Genomic DNA, 18,192 nt, shown 5'->3' with positions numbered 1-18,192 from the left:
TCAATCGCTCAGATATAAACGTAGCAGAACGGTCCTGCCACCGTGCTCATTACGTCTTGCATCTGAAGAGGTGAACCAGCTGCATATCCAAGATTGATATAATCTGTCAATGTAGTGTTGGCAGATGGGGGCTGGTTGAGCATAGTATTAGTGCCAGAAAGCGCGTATTGGCGAGTGCTGGGATCCTGAGCTTGCCTGAGGGTGAAGTGTCAGTACTTGTTTCGCGTCGCCATTGCTAACGATCAGAGGGATCTTACCACAAGGTCCAAAGTCGATCAACCTGAGCATGGTGCAAGTAGAATGCTGGATCTCCTGGAGAAGTAAACAGATCTCCACCGGGATCACCTCTGCGATCTGTTAGCATCGATCATTTCCAATTACTGTATGTCAACTTACCCGATGGTGAAATGTCCACCACCATGTGGACCAAGATCACCTGTGCCTACTGGTCCTTCAAGATCGTCCTGGAATTCTGCAATGGTTTTTCGTAAAGTCATAAGATCTGCAAGTCCCGTCAACCCAGCTTTCGTATCGCAGGGAAAGGTATCTTACCATAAATTCTGGTATAGTTGTTATACTTTTCAAGACAGAATGGGCCAACATCTCTCTTCAAGCAACGAGGATTGTAGCCAAAGCCACCATCAGGTCCTTCAGGAACATTGGTTTCAGTACCGTTAATGATAAGTCCACCTGCGGCGCCAATAGGTCCGAGATTCACAGTCATATTCGAAAATGGTCCACTCTGGACGCAGCCTCCGCCAAAGCCAGGTTCAAGATATATGGTTGGGTTCACGCCAGCGACTGGAGGCGGGATTACAAGTCCGGTGTGATCGATGAATTCACCATTTCCACCCATGGAGTATGGAGAACCATCAAACATTGGAGAAGTTTGTGGAGAAGCAGCCCATTTAGACCAGTCCCAGTAAGGCTGATACCCAGTATAACCACATTCGGTTCGCAGTGCCTGCTCATAACTCCAGACATAGTATCTGTGCCAACCAAGGAAGGTTCCAGAGAAATGGATGAATCCGGTTTGGTTCTGATGAGTTGCGACGAAGTCATCAAACTGTTTCGTATTAGAATCTATCCATGAGAGGAGAAGAAGTGCTTACTCTGCTTCTAACACCAGGAATCAGAGACCGAGGTGTGAGGCCCGTCTTCGCTTGGAGGCAAAGCACAGCATCTGTATATGCCTTTCGCTCTAATGGCGGCATACTTCCACTATTTCATTGTTCAACTTGGGATTTCTATCGGTGTCTTGTGTCTTACAATTCTTGGCGAATCGCGATCGTCTCTACGGTACAGCTTAGCTTACTGCCTCGCTTAGCCGCAGCCGCTTCGTCGGCCTCCAGCTGCTTGAGGATACTGAATGTCGCATCGTTCAGGAGCGAGTTCAACTGAGCAGCGGTATCCTGGCCGTTGATGCTGGCCGTCAGGCATGAAGCCACAGCCAAGGCGGGAAGAACCGAGAGCTTCATCTTGCGAAATGCAGCTATTGCTTGAACTGAGATTTGAATGAGGGTTGCTGCTGACGATCGTAGAGGGGAAGATTGAACCATATAAACGAAGTTAGGGAGCTGGCCAGGCACAATCAACACACACATGGTTCTAATTCCGAGAGGATTCCCGTCCCTGCATTCGATGACTATCCATAATACTACCTTATTTGCGAATCTCGCGTCTGTTGCGCGCTCAAATTAGGGCAATCAAAGATGCAGCGAGCAATTCAATTGGACAGAAGGCCGGAGCACTCCCGATTGCCCGGCTTTGCCTGTCAACTGATGCATTTCTTAGTTCACATCAGCATGTAGGCAAAGTATTGAATTACTCCGCAGGGAGAGTCTGGCGTTTAATGGGCCCTGAAGTACGGAGACGACGGCATCCAGTCCTAAAAAAGGGACGTTTAAGGTGAGCATTGCGGGCTGGACCAATAGCCAGAACGTTGGGAGGCGCTGCCTGAACATCTTCCAGCGTTACTGAACCATTATTCAACCATTGGCAAGCACATTGGAGAGGTAAAAACGTTGATTCGTTGAAGACATAGTGGCCAAATAAAGACCTATGGAAAGTTCGGACGGCTTGTTTCGAAACGCTCTAGAAAGCTTCTGTACCGACTTTATGGATATTCTCCAGCTAACACGGATGATTATTAAGCGCCGTATCACGCCGTATGCTAGTTCGTTTAATTCTCTTTCCCACCTGCCCGCAGTTGGCGGGACAAAATCCAAGACAATCAGGGGCTTGACGGGTCGTTTCCCAGATATCTCTGTGGAACACAAGTCGACGTACGATCGGTTCTGTCTGGGATTTGGAGGCTGTTAATTCATGCTTTGATCGGACTTGAATGCCAAACATAGAACAACCTCATGGGATGTGTCGATATCACACTTGCCTGCTTACCGAAGCCACACCGCCCACCACTTCGAATGAGAGAAGAGTCTTTCTCGCATTCGCGCAGAGACTATCATTGGAAATTGATTGGAGTGGCGTCGACGGGTATGCATAAAAAAGCAGTCCGAAGCCGGGGCACACGGCTGCCCTTGAATCTTCGCGCGGACGAGCGTTGGTAAATTAGAGGTGTTTTCGAACCCTGAATCTCACTGCGTCGCGCAGGTAAGTGCATGCAGAGACAAAAGAAGTACTTTTCCACCGAGAGTGCGTCTGTGCAACGCGGCCCACCAACCCCAGATTCTCCAGGGTCGCCTGAGTTGGCTCTTCGCTTGGGGTGACGGATGCCCATCCGGACCGCTGTCGAGCTCTGGTCTTGTCTCACCCTGCAGATGATTTTCCGCCGGTGTTCAGCTGGAGGATGGATCAGGGACAGAAACTTCTGCAAGCCGAGTGTCCCGCTACTGAACTGACAAGTCAGTCCCACAAGCTTCTAACTTTTTTCAACAGAAGCTTAACTCTACGACATGCGTCGAGAGGTCCATTGTGGGGTCGATCAGATACTGGTTCGAGGAGCTTAGTGCTCCATATATAATATCTTACACATCTTACACATCCTGCATACCACACACCTGGGAAGCTGTTGTGTTCGTAATGCATGAAGTTACAAGATGAGTGATTTGCTCTGCTCTACCGAGCTCTTTGTGCCTGAATCCAAATACAACAGGCACACACACGGGACAGTCGAGGTGGCTGTAAGCCCGGCTCGGGGTGCCTTGCCCTGCTTCCACGAATCGCGGCGCTGTACCACTGATCCCGCCCGCTGAAGCGTTGCTGTCCTCGGGTGCCAAGACAATGTCTCTTTAACCATTACGCATTGCAAGTGCCAGGCGACGCAGGCGAAGAGCAGGATTATTGGTTCCCTTGCAAACTGTCTCGGTTCGGTGTACTCGCCTCCGTCATTCTTCATTCGTCAATCAGACGCACTTTTTTTTGCAACCCGTGTCAAGTACCTTGGGAACTGTGACGGACTGAGCAAGCCTGTGACACAGCTCTGATCTAGGATTTGATATCAAGTATGGTGTACTATGGTCCGTGCAATCCAGATTCGCGATACATGTATGGGGAGAGCCAAACTGCTGGAATCCTTCCTCTGAGGACAACGACTGCAAGTACGTCTTTCGGGCTCTAGGATTGAGACATTGGAGGAAGTGGTCAGTGCGATACCAACTTTGCAATTCATAGAAAACCGCTCTGTGGCTTTCAGGCCCTGGTAGAGGAGAGGTCGGTTTGGACGATATATCTACATCATCGACCTCAAACTTCGTTTTTAGACCCACATCGAATCCACTCCACTGCCACTGGAAGTGCAGAGACCTACTATCTTATGTTCCTACTTGCTTCCTTAAGCACCGTACAACAGCATCATTGCCATGTCTACAGCTCTTGGAGGTTACGGTGAGCCAGATGTCAACCATGGACCGAAGCTGTTGGCAGCCACTCTCGTGGTTACCATTGCTGCCCTCCTCTCTGTTTCGGCCAGAATGTGGGTGAGGAAGATCATGATCAAGTCTGTGGGCTGGGATGACTACTTTATTTGTGGAGCAATGGTAAGTTCACTTGAAGTCCATACAGTCAACACGAACATAGTTTGTGGAAGGCAAAGATCTAACAACGATATATAGCTTATATCACTCATTGCGGAAGCACTAACAATAGCCGATGTAAACTACGGTGCAGGTCGTCATGAGGTTTACCTTACGGATGCCGCGAAGTTGTCCTATGGCCTGTATCTCAACTTCATCAGCCAACCGTTCTTCCTGGTTGCTGTTGTGTTGGTTAAAGTGAGCGTTGGGCTCTTCCTTCTAAGGCTGACGCCTTCGCAATTCTTCCACCGCTTTATCTGGTGCATGATTGGATTTATGGCTATGTATACGACAGTATCTTTGAGTAAGTATTGTTTGTTGACTCGAACTGCTTGCGCAGTACTGACTCTAGACGTAGTAACGATCCTGACACAATGTCGACCTTTGACGGTCATCTGGGATCCTAGTGTCAAAGCAATCTGCTTCACACCTCTCGGTCTTCGAGCGTGTGCATATTTTAATGCTAGTATGTGTTCTTGACTCGCGAGCTGTGCCTGGAGCTTGCAATCTTCATATGCTAATACACTACAGCATGTGGCATTTTTGCAGATCTGGTCTTTGCATTGCTCCCTATCCCAATGTTGTGGAACGTCAAAATAAATATGCGGATAAAGATAGCTCTATTTGCCATCTTGTCGTTGGGTCTTTTGTAAGCCGCTTTGCGCCTCTTAATCTGAACTTAATATCGAGACAAATATACTGACCACAGTTTATAGTGCTACTGCAGCCTGTGTAGTCAAGGTCGTATACCTCTCATCGTACGGAAAGTACAACGATTTCCTCTGGGACAGCGTCAATATCACAATCTGGACATCTTGCGAGCTCAACATTGCCATCTTCGCTGCCTCGATTGCTACACTCAAACCTCTATTCCGAGCCACCTTCCAAAACTCGACTTTTGGTTCTGGTTACAACAACAGCAAAGACAAGTCTATGGACAAGAGCGGTTTCGTCAAGCATATCAGCAACTCTGGAGGCACGAGCAAGATCGGTGGGACATTGAGCAAAGACGATGATTTTGAGATGTACTGCAATGTGATCACAGCCAGTGGGAAGAGAGGGCGCATAGATGTGGACAATGAGTCGGAGGAGAGCATTCTACCATTGCAGAATCCGGGGATTCTGAAGACCACACAAGTTAATGTCTCAGTCGACCGTTATGGTGCCGACGAGAAGGTTTGATTTACAGAAGAGAGAACTCTCTTCACAGGCTGAAGAGCTCTTGCATCGGCGAACTCAAGGAAAGGGTACCACCACCCCAAATGCGAAGATACCCAGGGCCGCACACGAGATGAAGGCGCGATGGCGAATGGCGAGATGTTGCTTTTGTATCATTAGTCTGGCTGAGGGCGATTTTCTTACAGGTGGTTACTGTAGAAGAAGTGTTTCATACGTCACACCGAACGAAAAGTCCATCTTGGAGTCTTTTGCTCACCAAAACAATCAACCAACCCCTCAAAAATTGCCTTGATCCATTTCTATTGTCTCTATTAGTGATTTTCTGGTGGCTTTCCAGCTTTTCCTATCCATTTGGTAATCTGAACTACCCAATTCCTTCTCCTGCCCTTCTTTCTGCCCGACTTTGAAGCCCCCTCAAGCCCTTTCTGAACATTCCTGCGACAATCTGCCTCAACCAAGACACTTCCCAATTCCTACTACTCGTTCCTTCCGCCACCAAACCGCTGCTTCCCCAAACCTATGCATAAACAATAAACGCCACAACAAAATCTTCCAATCAAGATCCGTCTCTTTCCGGGATCCGTTCAGGGAAAGTTTCGAATGCAGGTCCAGAAGCATGGGAGAAGGATGCAGGCTGACAACATGACAGGGACAGACGCAACACTCGCCTTTCTGGGAAAGACGGGGCCGATACTGATTGTGGAAGCTAGAAGGCGGGCTTGCGAAGAAAGGATGGAAGTGAAACGTTGTCTTGGAGGTTGGGTAAAATGGGGACGATGTTCCAAACTTCTCTATCTAGAAAGCAGTACCGTTGTCTTGTCTGACACATGATGTTATGGATGGAGCACGGTCATGTTGGGTTTTATGCAGTGCTGTACAACTTCAGAACTATTTCTTGTGCCGTGCACGGAGTTGTGTGCCGGTGCCAAAACGCACCTCGAGCAGAGAAATGTAATGGGGAGCCTCAAAAGTGATAGTCTGGTATTGTTCCGTCGTCACCAATATAACCATAACTATATATGCCCCTCAAACGCATAACTTGGGAATACCATTCAACGTGAAACCAAGGAACACGTTGGTCTCTGCCATGTTGGAGCGCTGGAACCTCACCTTCTATTGCAAAGAGGTAACATGAGATGAACCCAATCCCTCGCTCGAGATGCTCTTGAAATAGACTTTGTACTTATGGTAAGCTAATAACAAGAAGTTCTATTGCATCGACCCATCCGGACAAATGAAAAATAGCTCACGCCACCTCCGCGCAGGATTGGTAAGAAGGAAATCCCTAACACAACCATGGTTACTTCCACTCAGCTGGCAAGGGTGTGCTCCACAACGTGGTATCAGAGATCCGAGGGCTCATCCCGATCTTGTGTAACAGGGCCGACTTAACAATCCTTCGCATTCGGTATGCCGATCAATTACGATCGACTAGGGACTGCAAACCGGGTAATTGCAACTTTATCCTCCTCTCTCGCACGGACAATCAATACTTCCCGGCTAATAAGATGAGCTTACCCCTCAACCTATGGTACCACGACTTTCTTCCCTACTCTCGAGAGCGAAATCTTGGAGTCACTTGTGACTTAGTTCTGCGCTTTGGACTTCAGCTACGACTCTGCACGCCATCGATACATTGCTGATCTTGATGAGCGCTGGTAGCTCTGTCTGTGCTCTCGCTGCTGGGGAAGACGTAAAAGGGTCCTATGACTCTCGAAGATCTGCTTATCAATAATATATCTGCATTTCTTCCCGTCCGTTGTCCACGAAAAACTCTTTCGCGGTGCCAAGCTGGATGTACAGTACTGTAAAGTGGTCTGTGCCAGCGCTTTGGTACCGGTCCTTGTGATTTGCTCTTTTCATTAATGAAGGTCGCCGATATGCTGCAGGTGTTGGCTTACAAACATTTTTGTTGTTGTTGAGCAAGGCCGATGTTCGCTTTGGGGAGTTTCTCGGTAGTGAAAAGGGGGGCGAGACTAGTGGAGCGGGCCGTTGTTGATCCCGAAGAAGCTGCAGCATATGCTCGTGATGCTCTGTCTCGCTCTGCAAACCTTCCGGGATTCGAGGGACAATCATATTCTCCTTAGAAGAACGTATCGATGATCCGATTAAGAACCACCTGAGCACTTGAGTGGCAAATTTACGGATGGTGATACACGTGACATCTAGGGGCAATCAAGTCTGTACCTCTTCCAAAGCTTTGCCGTGATCTCTGAGTCGTGATGAAGCTGCCCCTACGATTCTCTGACCACTTCTTGCTATGCTTAAATCCACAATCATAGCAAATGTCACTGTCTGCGCCCTTCTAAAGACCTTTTTAGAAGGTGTTGGCGATAGCGCGATGCTATTGCCGGTTGACTCAAAGTGGGGTGTTGTGACTAACAAGTGAAGTCAAGATGTATATTTCAACTGAACAAGCACTCAAAATTCCAATTACTCGTCAAAACCTACTATTCAATCATGGCTGAATCTGTAGGCGTTATCGGTGCCGGCATCACAGGCCTTGCTGCTGCTTATGTTCTCTCTCCGAAGTACAATGTTACGATTGTGGCAAGAGACCTTCCTGGTGATTTGGGAGCCGATTGGGCAAGCCCATGGTAACAGTCTACATACACTTGGATTTCTGGGCATTATCTAACAGTCTCCCATAGGGCTGGAGCAGTATTCCACCCTCAAAAGAATGCCACAAAAGCCCAGCAAGAAATGCAAACCAAGTCCTTCAACTTCTATTGGGACTTAGCCAAGAAAGACCCATCAAGCGGTGTAAAAGTGTATCAAATGACAGAATATCGAGATGATCAGGACGATGACTCTAACATATGGTACAAACCACTCTTGCCAGACTATCGACTCATGTCCAAGTCTGAGCTTCCCGCTGGGGTTACGCTTGGCTTGCAATATACCACGGTCGCTATGAACCCGTTACTTCTTCTGCCATGGCTCAAGGAGAAGCTTATAGCCAAAGGAGTCAAGTTCGTTAGAGCTGAGATCAAGAGCTTTGACGAAGCTCGAAACATCGCCAAGTCGAAGATTATCATCAATGCATCTGGTGTTGGTGCCAAACAACTGGTAGGAGATGACACCGTGGGACCAGTCAGAGGTCAAACCATGTTTGTCAAAACAGACTTCAGCAAGCTCATAATGATGGAAGGCTCAGAATATACTTACATCATTCCTCGGGCTTTGTCGGGTGGTGTCATTATTGGAGGAATCAAGTCAGATCGAGTTGATACCGAGGTGGATATCCCACTGAAAAGCGACATCTTGAGACGAGTCAATCGGATTTCGAAGGGAGCTTTCAAAGATGTGGATCTTGATACCGTGACTGATATTGTTGGATTCAGACCTGGTAGGAAAGAGGGTATTCGTGTGGAGAGAGAAGGCGACATCGTTCATGCCTATGGTGTAGAAGGTATGTCTTCTCCGGACCTGAAACCCCTTTTCTGGACTATTCATAGTTCTGCACGTATCGGGATTCCAATATCTCCCTTCCCTCATTGTACTCCAAGCAATATCCTTTATTGTCCCAAAGAAATATGCTAACTCTGATATGTCAACCTTGCAGGTGCGGGGTATATTTATTCGTTTGGTATTGCCGAAGCTGTTAAGGAACTTGTAGAAGGTTTTGGCTTCAAGTCAAAGCTTTGAGAACGTATAAGAACCAAGATCTTCAGTTTGTAAACGGCTGTGTTTGGTGAGCTTATGTTCTTGAAGAAATGGTAACGTACTTCTTTAATCACTATTGTTAAAGCTTGAAGGAGCTTGCACAATCGTTCTATAGGTCTATGTACAATAGATCGAATCAAGACAAACTATAGAATTAAAAGCTAAAGCCTTAGGTGCTTGTGCAATCTAGTCCCGAATTAGCTTCGCGCTTTGTCGGTCTTGGAGCGTAGCGAAGTCCGCTTCCACAAAGTTAACGTACGTTTTTCATGAGCTGTAAAATTCACGTAACTATTCAGCCGTGGCTCTTTCTACACATCGTCTCTTGCTTCCTCTTGTCTATCAGTCTCTTTGACGCTTCGAAGTGGAGTACTACACAAGTATCTCGCCGCCTGCCACCTGAATAGCTATTGTCTTCAAAGAGCTCGAGAGTCTCTATTCTCTTCAGATTGCGCCTTCAGCTCTTCCCTACCATTACTTGTCCCAATCAGCTCTCAAGCACAAGCAATCAACGATGCCTCCTCAACCGTAAGTTCCTCAACTCGCCCTCTAAAGTTTATCATCTAATCCCTAAACAGAACCCACCTCGAGTCCTCCCTATTCTGTTGCGAGCAAAGTACGTCAATTCTGCCCTTGCCTATATCTTTTTAAAGAGCCGACCAGAGAGAGCTACCCGTCGAACGAGCTTTCCGGTTCTCAAATGCTTGTCAAAGTATATACTGATTAGTCTACAGTTACCAGCATCGACGAAAACAGAAAGACTTTCGCGCACAGGATTCTCTCTCAATTCGCGGAATATATAACCCAGGGCCCCGCCTCTCCCACTCCACGTGTCCTCGACTGGAGCGAAGCCCACCTAGTCGACGAAGCCCAATACGTAATCCAGTACGAGAAGCGTTGGCAATCACACGAATGTCCGGAGGGACTTCGTTACTTCATCCCCGAGCCAGGTACTGATGACTTCTTGGAGATTCCCGAAGATACGTTCCGACACAAGAATAGGATTGTCCCATTCCACAACAATGAGGGCTTATACGTCAAGTTCTCCTGCACCTACCACCCAGGATTTCTGTTCGTATGTCAGAGATTGTTCCGTAGAACTGTCCGGGACCCAGTTGTTGTCCCAATCAACAAGAAGCACACCCGACCTGATCGCACGGATGAGGACGACGAAGATGGTAATGGCCCACGTGGCTATTCCGAGCCTAAGACAATTTTGGAACATGGGGCGTACGATTACGATGGGGAGTCTGAAGAAGCGAAGATGGTACTGGAGCAAGGAGGCGTTGGACATTGAGGCCTGGGGATCCTTCGTTTTGATCTCCTTCGAATTGTCTGAGTATTCTGGGCATTTTTGCCTACACGTGACGAGGGGTGGAAAAAAGGGTTAGCGAGCGAGGGGGCAGTGGACTCGAGCACGGAAGCACTTACTTTTGCTAGACAATCAAGCGTTCATCTTTCACATGCATACTGAAATGACTTCAAAGTAGTGAAATGTTTGTGATTCATATATGCCGCTTTGGATACTATAAGTTCGAGATATAAGATAATATTGTTCCAGAGTCAGTGAGACAATATAATAGCAATACGTAATTTTAGTGTTTGATTGTCTTTGCTTACTACACTACTTTTGCTTGTAATAAGGCTTCAAAGCTCATAATCTAACAACTTAGCATTGATAATTAGGTTAGTAATTTATAGTAGTTATTTACAATGTTCTTTCGTTTAACGAAACCTTTGCATGTGAGAAATTAGACTCTACCTTAAGTATTTACACAATTAACATTGTCCTTCCTTTTTGCAGTACAGTTACTTGCGATAAGTCTGTTCCTCGAAATTTGACATTCTAAAATTTTGAACTTGAACAGTTAAGCTTGAAAGTCTGTCTCTGCTACAGACATTTTGGTTGTGATAAGTCTGGTTACTGAGAACTTCATATTTCTATGAATTTAAATTTTTAAGGTTCATGTCAGCTAGGTTCTGTCATCTACCTATGCTAGTTCACAAGAAAATAGCCTGTTATCAGGTATACTACCATTGTACGAAGTCTTCTTGACTTGATGACTATATCCCCTAGACATGGCTTGTTTTACGCCTCTCCAAATCTCAGATGCTATCCATCTGTCACCTTCCATGTCTTCTTCGAGAATCTCCTATGAACCAGTGTTCCATATTGTCATCAGATTGCCGCTCTTACTCTTGTTTCCTACGCTCCTCTAAATCCATCCAAAGAACCCAGTCGTCGGTCCTTTGCTCTTCACGTTTAGATTTGTTGCGTTTTTCCTCATCGATATAACGCAGAAAAGTGTCAGTAGCTTGCCGCTCCTCTTCTGCTCTTCTGCGTTTTTCTTCATCGATATAAAGTAGCCAATCGTTGGTAGCTTGTTTCTCACGTTCTTCTATTTCTCGAGCTCTTTTGGCAATATAGCTTGAGAAGTCAGAGGCGGACTGCCGCTCACGTTCTTCATTCTTGCGAATTGCCTCTGTGAAATAAAGCGAAAAGTCGGAACTAGACGATTGGTCACGCCCTTCTACTTCGATTGTTCGTATACTCCCTGTCATTCGATTTGTGGATCTAAGCTGTGGCATATATGGTGACTGGAGTGTTTCCGGTGCCCTCTGTACATTGCGATCCTGTGGACGTTGCACATTGACCCCTTGTGGCCCAAACGAGTGCTGTATAGAGCCGGGCGAAAGAAGAGGCCGTGCTTGCGCCATTCGCTGATACTGCTCTCCAAGCGTAGTCAAAACTCCCCTCCGTGTACTCTCCGAGCTCTCCAACACACCAGGAAAACAAGGCAGTACAACCGAAGCTGTCGAATTCGACTCAGTCATGAGCGTCATGATAGTTTGCTGAAGTTTAATGATATAGCCGAATAATTCCAGTCTTGCCTGAGCATCACCGACCGCAAATTGCTGCCCCAGCCTTGCGAAATGGGCGTCGTATTCGTGCCGGATTGTGGTCTTTCCTTTCTTGAGGGATCGTTCTAGTGTCTGGTTCTCTTTGCGTTCTTTGCGTTCATTACGTTTGTCTCTCCATGAGCGATATATTGAGATGGAACCGTTGAAGGCGGAGACGATGCTTGCTATAGCGGCTACGATTTCGAGGCCGGACATTGCACTCAGACTACAGACTTGTTCCGCTCGTCTCGGTGAGAAGGTCGTTCTCTTCGAAGGCTGGACTAGCAAAATGTGCGTGCTGCAATTATACTCGCCGTGAGTTGGTTCTGCACGCAGTAACAGAAGAAAAGTGAGCTGGGCGTTGAGGTTATTCAGCTCAGCCTCATCCTCACATGCACGGCAATCGCCGATCGAGGCCTGTTCAGGTCTCATAGCCTTACATTTACTGACCGAACGATGGGTATGCAGTCGAAATGTCCAATAAAACATAAATTTGGGTATCATAAGATCAACGCTTTCAAACCATGCACACAAGCACATTATCTACCGCCCCTTGAGGTCCGCCTTTTCACCCCACTTCTCTCTCCTCCTTCACTAAAACTCGTTCCAATACCTGAGTCTGTTCTTCCACTTCTGTGTTGGAACTCTTCATCGTCTTCGTCATCTGCCTCGGCGGCAAGAGGCTGAATAGCCGTCTCATCAATAATGTACTCCTCACTATCTTCATCCTTGATCTTTGGCGTGTACCTTAGTGGTGGCTGTCGTCCGTATGTAGGAAACGTCCTCGGCGTATCTGATAAATCTGGTTCTTCCTCATCTTCTTCATTTTTGATAGCCGTTGTATCCGTCTCATCACCCTTCACTTCCTTCTTCACCTTTTCTCCACTGCTGGAGAACAGAGTTCGCAAAGCCAGCCAACCCAGTATTGTGAAGACACATTCTGACATCCAGAATGCGAATGTAAAGCCCACGAACGAGATTATCCGGTGATTATACATAATCCACCTCAGTCCTCCGAATCGTGCCTGAAACTGAATTCGCACATCGTAAACCTGCACTTCTTGTTCCGACTGTAGTTCCAGCATCGCGTAACCTGGAATGTTCTTCCATCCCTTTGGAAAGGTAGCCAGTTCTGCCATCGGGATGTGCAGAATTTCCGATTCACGCTTCAGTCCAAGAAGGTAGAGGGGTAGGGAAAAGAGTGTTTCAGATGAGGACACTAGGCGCGAAGAGTATGTCAATATCGCTGGTCGACGTGAAAAGAATAGAATCTCATCTTGAGAGACTTCGGAAATTGTCGACAGCTTAGGGGTATACGTTGGGCTGGTTGAGGGAAGAGGAGGTTTATAAGTTGGCGAGAGAAGCGACAATGACAGCATGAAGTTCCCTTGAGCGAGGTTCGACGGCGATCGCGGAACGTGAAGGGAGAGGCTTATATCGTAGGCTTGTTGGGAAATGATGGAAGCATCGAGAGGAGTGATGCCATACGGATGGGGTCCGTCACTTTGAGTGCAAGGTTAGCTTTCGCCATTGTGAGAGAGGGGTTAGCGTGCCCATATTGCAGATGGATAATCCTTTCAATGCCAATCTGCGGTACATAATTCAGGTAGAATAGAATATATGCAAAGGCAGCAAGTCCCAGCAGTATCGTCGATGTGATCATGAACAGGATCGTGTTTAGGTATGTCTGTCGCGCTGGTTTCGACGTCACGACACGGACAGGCTTCCTGATGAGATCCTGCAAGATGTTTGTTACCGATATGGAGAAATACGGGGATGATTCTTGACATACCATGTTGTCGCGCTGGCTACCGCAACGGCAGAGCTTCTTTTATTTTGTTGTTGCTGCGAGCATGAGCTGTTCTAATTCCTGTGAACATTAGAGGCATAACGTCGGAATTTCAAGGATCACATGTCTCAAAATTTAGACTCCAAATCGGACCCTGCCGCTTCAAGGATCATTTGAGTACGTGTGAACTCCCTCAGCAATCAATCCTTCGCGGTTGCTCGAGACAATATTCACAATTCCAGGCTCTCACACAAGGCACGTACAGGTAGGTGAAAAGTACGGTTTCCAATGTGATGCTTCATTCCTCGACTATCTCATAATTTGTACAAACTTGATGCTCTAAACCTGGCATAGAGAACCCTGCCCCAGCTCCCATATACTCGAAAACTCAGACACTCATTATAAACACGACACATCACGATATGACGATATGTATTCATATACCTGACCGCTCAACAGTTCTGAAGGTAGTTGCTTGGTACTAGACCAGGTCTTCCATTCTTTCCTGTTACCTCAGCTTCCCACCAACCGTCATCTTGAAGTCTGAGCACTGCAAGAATATCTCCTTTCGCAAAGCTCAATTCTTCTGGAATTGCAGCTTGGTACATATACATAGCACGAGCTAGAGAAATATTAGCGTGGAGACAGCTTTGGACGTGCTACAAACTTACCAAAATGCATTATAGGTCGTCCATCTCTACTGAATTGTCTCACATCCGCAACACTCTTGCTCCGGCTGCGGGCAGCGAGCTGTTGTTCTCCTTGACTGCCGCCGTAATAACTCATTGCCCGAGAACTAGCAGAACCACCAGCTCGGCTTCCTCGTCCGTTTTGCGAACCATAGCCCTCATCACCAGCGGGAGCAAGTTGCATTTGCATAGACATGTCATTCCCTACATGGCTACTGCTCGGCCTCTCCTGTTCGCGGAATGGAGCTGGTGACACAGCACGAGCGACATCACCAGGCGAGTTGTGGCGGTAATATGCCTGATCTGAACCACGATTTTGAGGTGCAGCTGATTGAGCACGATTACGCTGGCTACCACCGTATGGGTTGGGAGATACTGATCGATATGTTTGCCTACTGTCTACTTGCATGTTTGGCCTAGGCGACACACTTCGTGGAGGAGCAGGGGAAGTAGCTCGTGGCATATCACTTCCTCTGGTCCCTGGGCGAGAGTGCGATCCTGAACCATAACCTCCAGCCTGTGAGCCTGGTCTAGCTTGCGAGTTGAACATGTTTTGAGTTTGATCAACATACTTCTGTCGAGTTTGTTGCATTGCCTTGGATGTGAAGGCTGGTTGTGGGGCTCCGAGCCTCGAGACTGGTTGGTCATAAGATGGTGGGGGAGTACCACGCATTCCTGCCATCAAGGCCCCATTGGCAACAAGAGCTGCTCCTGGCCTTGAGGCTGGGGCGGATCCTGGAGCTGGTGTAGGAACTCCATGATAGTTATCTGCAGATACTCGGGTTGACGATGCTTTCGTAACACCTTTCAACTCAGCAAGAGCCTGTGCAATCGGATCTAGATTCTCCTCCTGCTGGGCAAAATCGTTCTGAGATTTTTTCTTTGCCTCTGGTGTCGCGACGTCGAAGACGTTGTTACCTACGTTCAGTTGAAAACTCGCACGGGGATCAATTGGCTCAGGACTACCGCTAGGTCTGTCGCTGATCATATTCTGAGAGTCTTGACCATACAGTTGAGGTCGCCTGGACGGTGTCGATTGATTCGTTGTGCGACTAGCCGACCAAGTATTGCGACTGGACGGAGTCATGGCGCTATCTTTCTCTTTGTTGCTCTTGCGTCTGAAAGGGCTGTGACTCTGGAAGAAACCACTTTTTTTCTTCAAGACTTGTTTCTCCGGAGGCGGTGCTACTTGCTTAGTTGGTGAAGTCTTTCCGCTTGGAGGCTCTTGGCTCGAGAATGAGGTTGGATTGGAGTATTCGCTGGCCGAGTCTGCGCTCGATGGTCTGACTGGACTGTGTGCTGAACTTCTCTCAGAGGGCGGGCCTGTCCGACACAACATAGTCATTCCGTCCATTGGGTATGGATCATGAGGAACAGGAGCCAAAGGTCCATGTTGTGCCTGTTCGTAAGATATTCTACCGGGCTGAGCTTGACCAAGTTGGGCCTGTCTTTGTTGAGGTGCTTGCCTAGACTGAGGCTGGTAGTCCAGTTGGGGTTGTCGAGACTGCTTATTCTGGTGAGATGATTGTGGCTGTCTCGCCTGTAATTGACCACCATTCTGCTGTTGTCGGGACTGGGGGCGCTCGTAGTCAAGTTGTGGTTGTCTTGGCTTGGCCTCATACTCTAGCTGAGGCTGTCTTGAAGATTGTGGTGGTTCTTCACTGTCTTGTCTTGGAGGTGGGGCCTGATAATCCTCAACTCGGGCGTGCTTTGATCTGTCCGCCAGACCTTTTTGGGGTGTCATGGTGGCTTCACGGCTTGGTGGAGTTCCAGGATCGTGACCTAATTCTCGGGCAATAAGAGAATGAGGATCATGGTGCGATTCGTAAGTGGATGGTTGTGGGGATGAACTTCGATATGCAGGATTTATTGTGCGTGGGAATTGGGCAACAGAGTAGCTTTCGTCCTCCGATACTTCAGATTGTGTATCACTGACATCTCCTCGGCAGAAGTTGATATACTTCGGTGCATCCGGAATCTCTTGGCCAGTTCCTCGGTCTTTAATGAAAGAAGCAATATCTTTTTCGACCTCGCAATTCTCAAGTGATAGTCGGACTTTCTCGCAGGAGGCATCATCGCTGACACATACGGTCGAAGCAATATTCGCAAAGCTCCACAGACTGCTTTTTATGAAGTCCAATCGCTCTTCTTCCAAGTCTTGAAATTTGTCTGCGGCAGCCTTCCAGTCTCTGTTCCATCTGACGGTTGTCTCCTCGAGTGCCTTGACTGCATTTTCGTACTCGGTATTCGACGTCGCGAGGTTGATCTGAGTCTTTTCTAGCTTCGCCTTGTTCTTCCGCTCTTCTTGGCCCATGACCATATGACCTTGTGCGAGATATCCCTTGATCTTCAAGCATTCTTGCTCATATCTGTCTCGAGTCTGAGGCAACATTAGCGAAGTTTAACCTTGGTGGACGGGGTGGAAATACCTTATTGACACTCTGAGTCTGCTGGACCTTAACTTTCAATAGCTTTTCAATGCCACCTTGTACAATCTTTCTACGCTCTTTCATAGCACCTGCAAATGCCGCCAGCGGCTCCTCGAGTTCTGTCTTCATTTGACCAGCAATACTCTGATGTGACTTTCCCATTGCCTCAACCTCCCCTCGAAGGACATCTAACGAAGCTCGAAGTGTTCCAGACTCCTGGGATCCCAATGGTTTGCGCGACAGAGAAAGTAATTTTCGGGCATACTCATCCTCGATTGCAGCACGAGCTGTGATGATATTAGACATGATCAAGTATAGGAGTGACGGGACATACCAGTGTAGAATGACTTCAATTCGTCACAGGTTTGCTTTGCATTATGCATTCGCTGAAGCAAAGGGTCGACTCCAGCGTCATCTTTGCCCCAGAAGTTGTTGGCAAAGCTCATCGTGACCGACGGTCCATCTACCACTGTTCCACCCATCTTGCCCTGCGTATTGTTGACAAGACACGTTCTGGCGGAAGACGCGTTCTTCGCAGATAAGATGGTATTTCTCGGATAGAATACAATCTAAGAAAGCATGAGAGGATAAAGTCGGAAGCTCTTTCGAGGTATGGAATGGTGGCTGGGAGATTGATGTTAATAGCAAGGATGAGCTTACGATGAGTGGAGAATTTCCCATCAAAACACTCGAGTAGAGCTGGTTGCTGAGGTTACGCAGAGGAGGGGTATATCACGTGACCATTTTTGCGCACCTCGAAATCACGATTCTCGATGCAAAGTCGGACCTTTTTTGATACTAGTAGAGCAAATGTTGTGAGGTAAGTACTTATTTACCTTAGTGAGAATTCAGAAGTTTCATGTCGCCGTATATGTAATGTTATCGAATAACATCTCAGTGTGACCAGAGCTTCCATTCTGATGAGTGGGTACCTAGGTAACATATCCATCATTGTGAGACCTTGGGACGGACTGAACAATCGTCCGAAGTCGTAGAGTATGAGATAAAAGGTGGACGTATCTATTCATATCAGTGAAGAGAGATATTGTAGGATTTCATGGTAGCGACTCATCCCTCCTGGAGTTATTAGATTGTGGTCGACTCGTCGGGTCTATTACACTTCAAAATGGTCCAGCAAAATCTTCACGAATACCAGACAAACCAGGAGCTGGACTACAGACCAAAATGTAGAAGATATAAGGAACGGCACTCTTTGAATCGTGCCGCCTCCATATCTGCCCACTTTCAAAGGGCGAAAAAGAACCCCTCGGAAGTTTATCTGTACCTGCAGGCTTGATGAGCCGCATGGTCTTGAACAATGATAATTCGCACTCCAAATGTAGACTAACATCGAATTATAGAGTATTGAACACCTCATCACGATTTCAAAGACATAAGCAAACAGCTCCGAGATAGTGAATTGTATGGGTTACTCTCATCTTCAATCTGTGCCTTACCTCGCCTAGTCCCAAGTCGGTTAGCCAGGCTTTTCGCCCAGCGAGTTGACG

General features: G+C 47.4%; 6 protein-coding genes across 6 annotated transcripts; 3 read left to right on the top strand and 3 right to left on the bottom strand.

Moving 5' to 3' along the window:
- Window positions 1-8: 8 nt before the first annotated feature.
- Window positions 9-1,214, bottom strand: LY89DRAFT_579440 (Di-copper centre-containing protein; the record flags this gene model as incomplete). The annotated part of the gene is made up of 5 exons (XM_018209002.1): window positions 9-195; window positions 258-347; window positions 397-502; window positions 553-1,066; window positions 1,113-1,214. 5 exons carry the CDS (start codon window positions 1,212-1,214, stop codon window positions 9-11), a joined length of 999 nt encoding a protein of 332 aa, XP_018074858.1.
- A 2,187-nt stretch (window positions 1,215-3,401) lies between these two features.
- On the top strand, window positions 3,402-5,427 carry LY89DRAFT_682224 (uncharacterized protein). The gene is made up of 5 exons (XM_018214460.1): window positions 3,402-3,998; window positions 4,074-4,338; window positions 4,393-4,500; window positions 4,566-4,683; window positions 4,751-5,427. The coding sequence occupies exons 1-5, from the start codon at window positions 3,822-3,824 to the stop codon at window positions 5,214-5,216; spliced, it is 1,134 nt and encodes a 377-aa protein (XP_018074857.1). The 5' UTR covers window positions 3,402-3,821; the 3' UTR covers window positions 5,217-5,427.
- Window positions 5,428-7,447: 2,020 nt separating this feature from the next.
- LY89DRAFT_779260 (putative D-amino acid oxidase) lies at window positions 7,448-9,035 on the top strand. The gene is made up of 3 exons (XM_018222279.1): window positions 7,448-7,810; window positions 7,865-8,625; window positions 8,779-9,035. The coding sequence occupies exons 1-3, from the start codon at window positions 7,674-7,676 to the stop codon at window positions 8,859-8,861; spliced, it is 981 nt and encodes a 326-aa protein (XP_018074856.1). The 5' UTR covers window positions 7,448-7,673; the 3' UTR covers window positions 8,862-9,035.
- A 355-nt stretch (window positions 9,036-9,390) lies between these two features.
- Window positions 9,391-10,173, top strand: LY89DRAFT_730539 (uncharacterized protein; the record flags this gene model as incomplete). Its single annotated transcript, XM_018219490.1, has 3 exons — window positions 9,391-9,404; window positions 9,455-9,492; window positions 9,611-10,173. The coding sequence occupies 3 exons, from the start codon at window positions 9,391-9,393 to the stop codon at window positions 10,171-10,173; spliced, it is 615 nt and encodes a 204-aa protein (XP_018074855.1).
- Window positions 10,174-11,069: 896 nt separating this feature from the next.
- Window positions 11,070-13,572, bottom strand: LY89DRAFT_666168 (uncharacterized protein; the record flags this gene model as incomplete). The annotated part of the gene is made up of 4 exons (XM_018212887.1): window positions 11,070-12,194; window positions 12,350-12,996; window positions 13,266-13,515; window positions 13,570-13,572. The coding sequence occupies 4 exons, from the start codon at window positions 13,570-13,572 to the stop codon at window positions 11,070-11,072; spliced, it is 2,025 nt and encodes a 674-aa protein (XP_018074854.1).
- A 446-nt stretch (window positions 13,573-14,018) lies between these two features.
- Window positions 14,019-17,166, bottom strand: LY89DRAFT_695135 (uncharacterized protein; the record flags this gene model as incomplete). The annotated part of the gene is made up of 4 exons (XM_018216752.1): window positions 14,019-14,188; window positions 14,238-16,635; window positions 16,685-16,971; window positions 17,019-17,166. 4 exons carry the CDS (start codon window positions 17,164-17,166, stop codon window positions 14,019-14,021), a joined length of 3,003 nt encoding a protein of 1,000 aa, XP_018074853.1.
- Window positions 17,167-18,192: the final 1,026 nt, after the last annotated feature.

The sequence above is a fragment of the Mollisia scopiformis genome, assembly GCF_001500285.1.
Source record: "Mollisia scopiformis unplaced genomic scaffold LY89scaffold_6, whole genome shotgun sequence".
Taxonomy (NCBI): domain Eukaryota; kingdom Fungi; phylum Ascomycota; class Leotiomycetes; order Helotiales; family Mollisiaceae; genus Mollisia; species Mollisia scopiformis.
The sequence above is the reverse complement of the archived record's forward strand: the minus strand, read 5'-3'. Positions and strand labels throughout refer to the sequence as shown.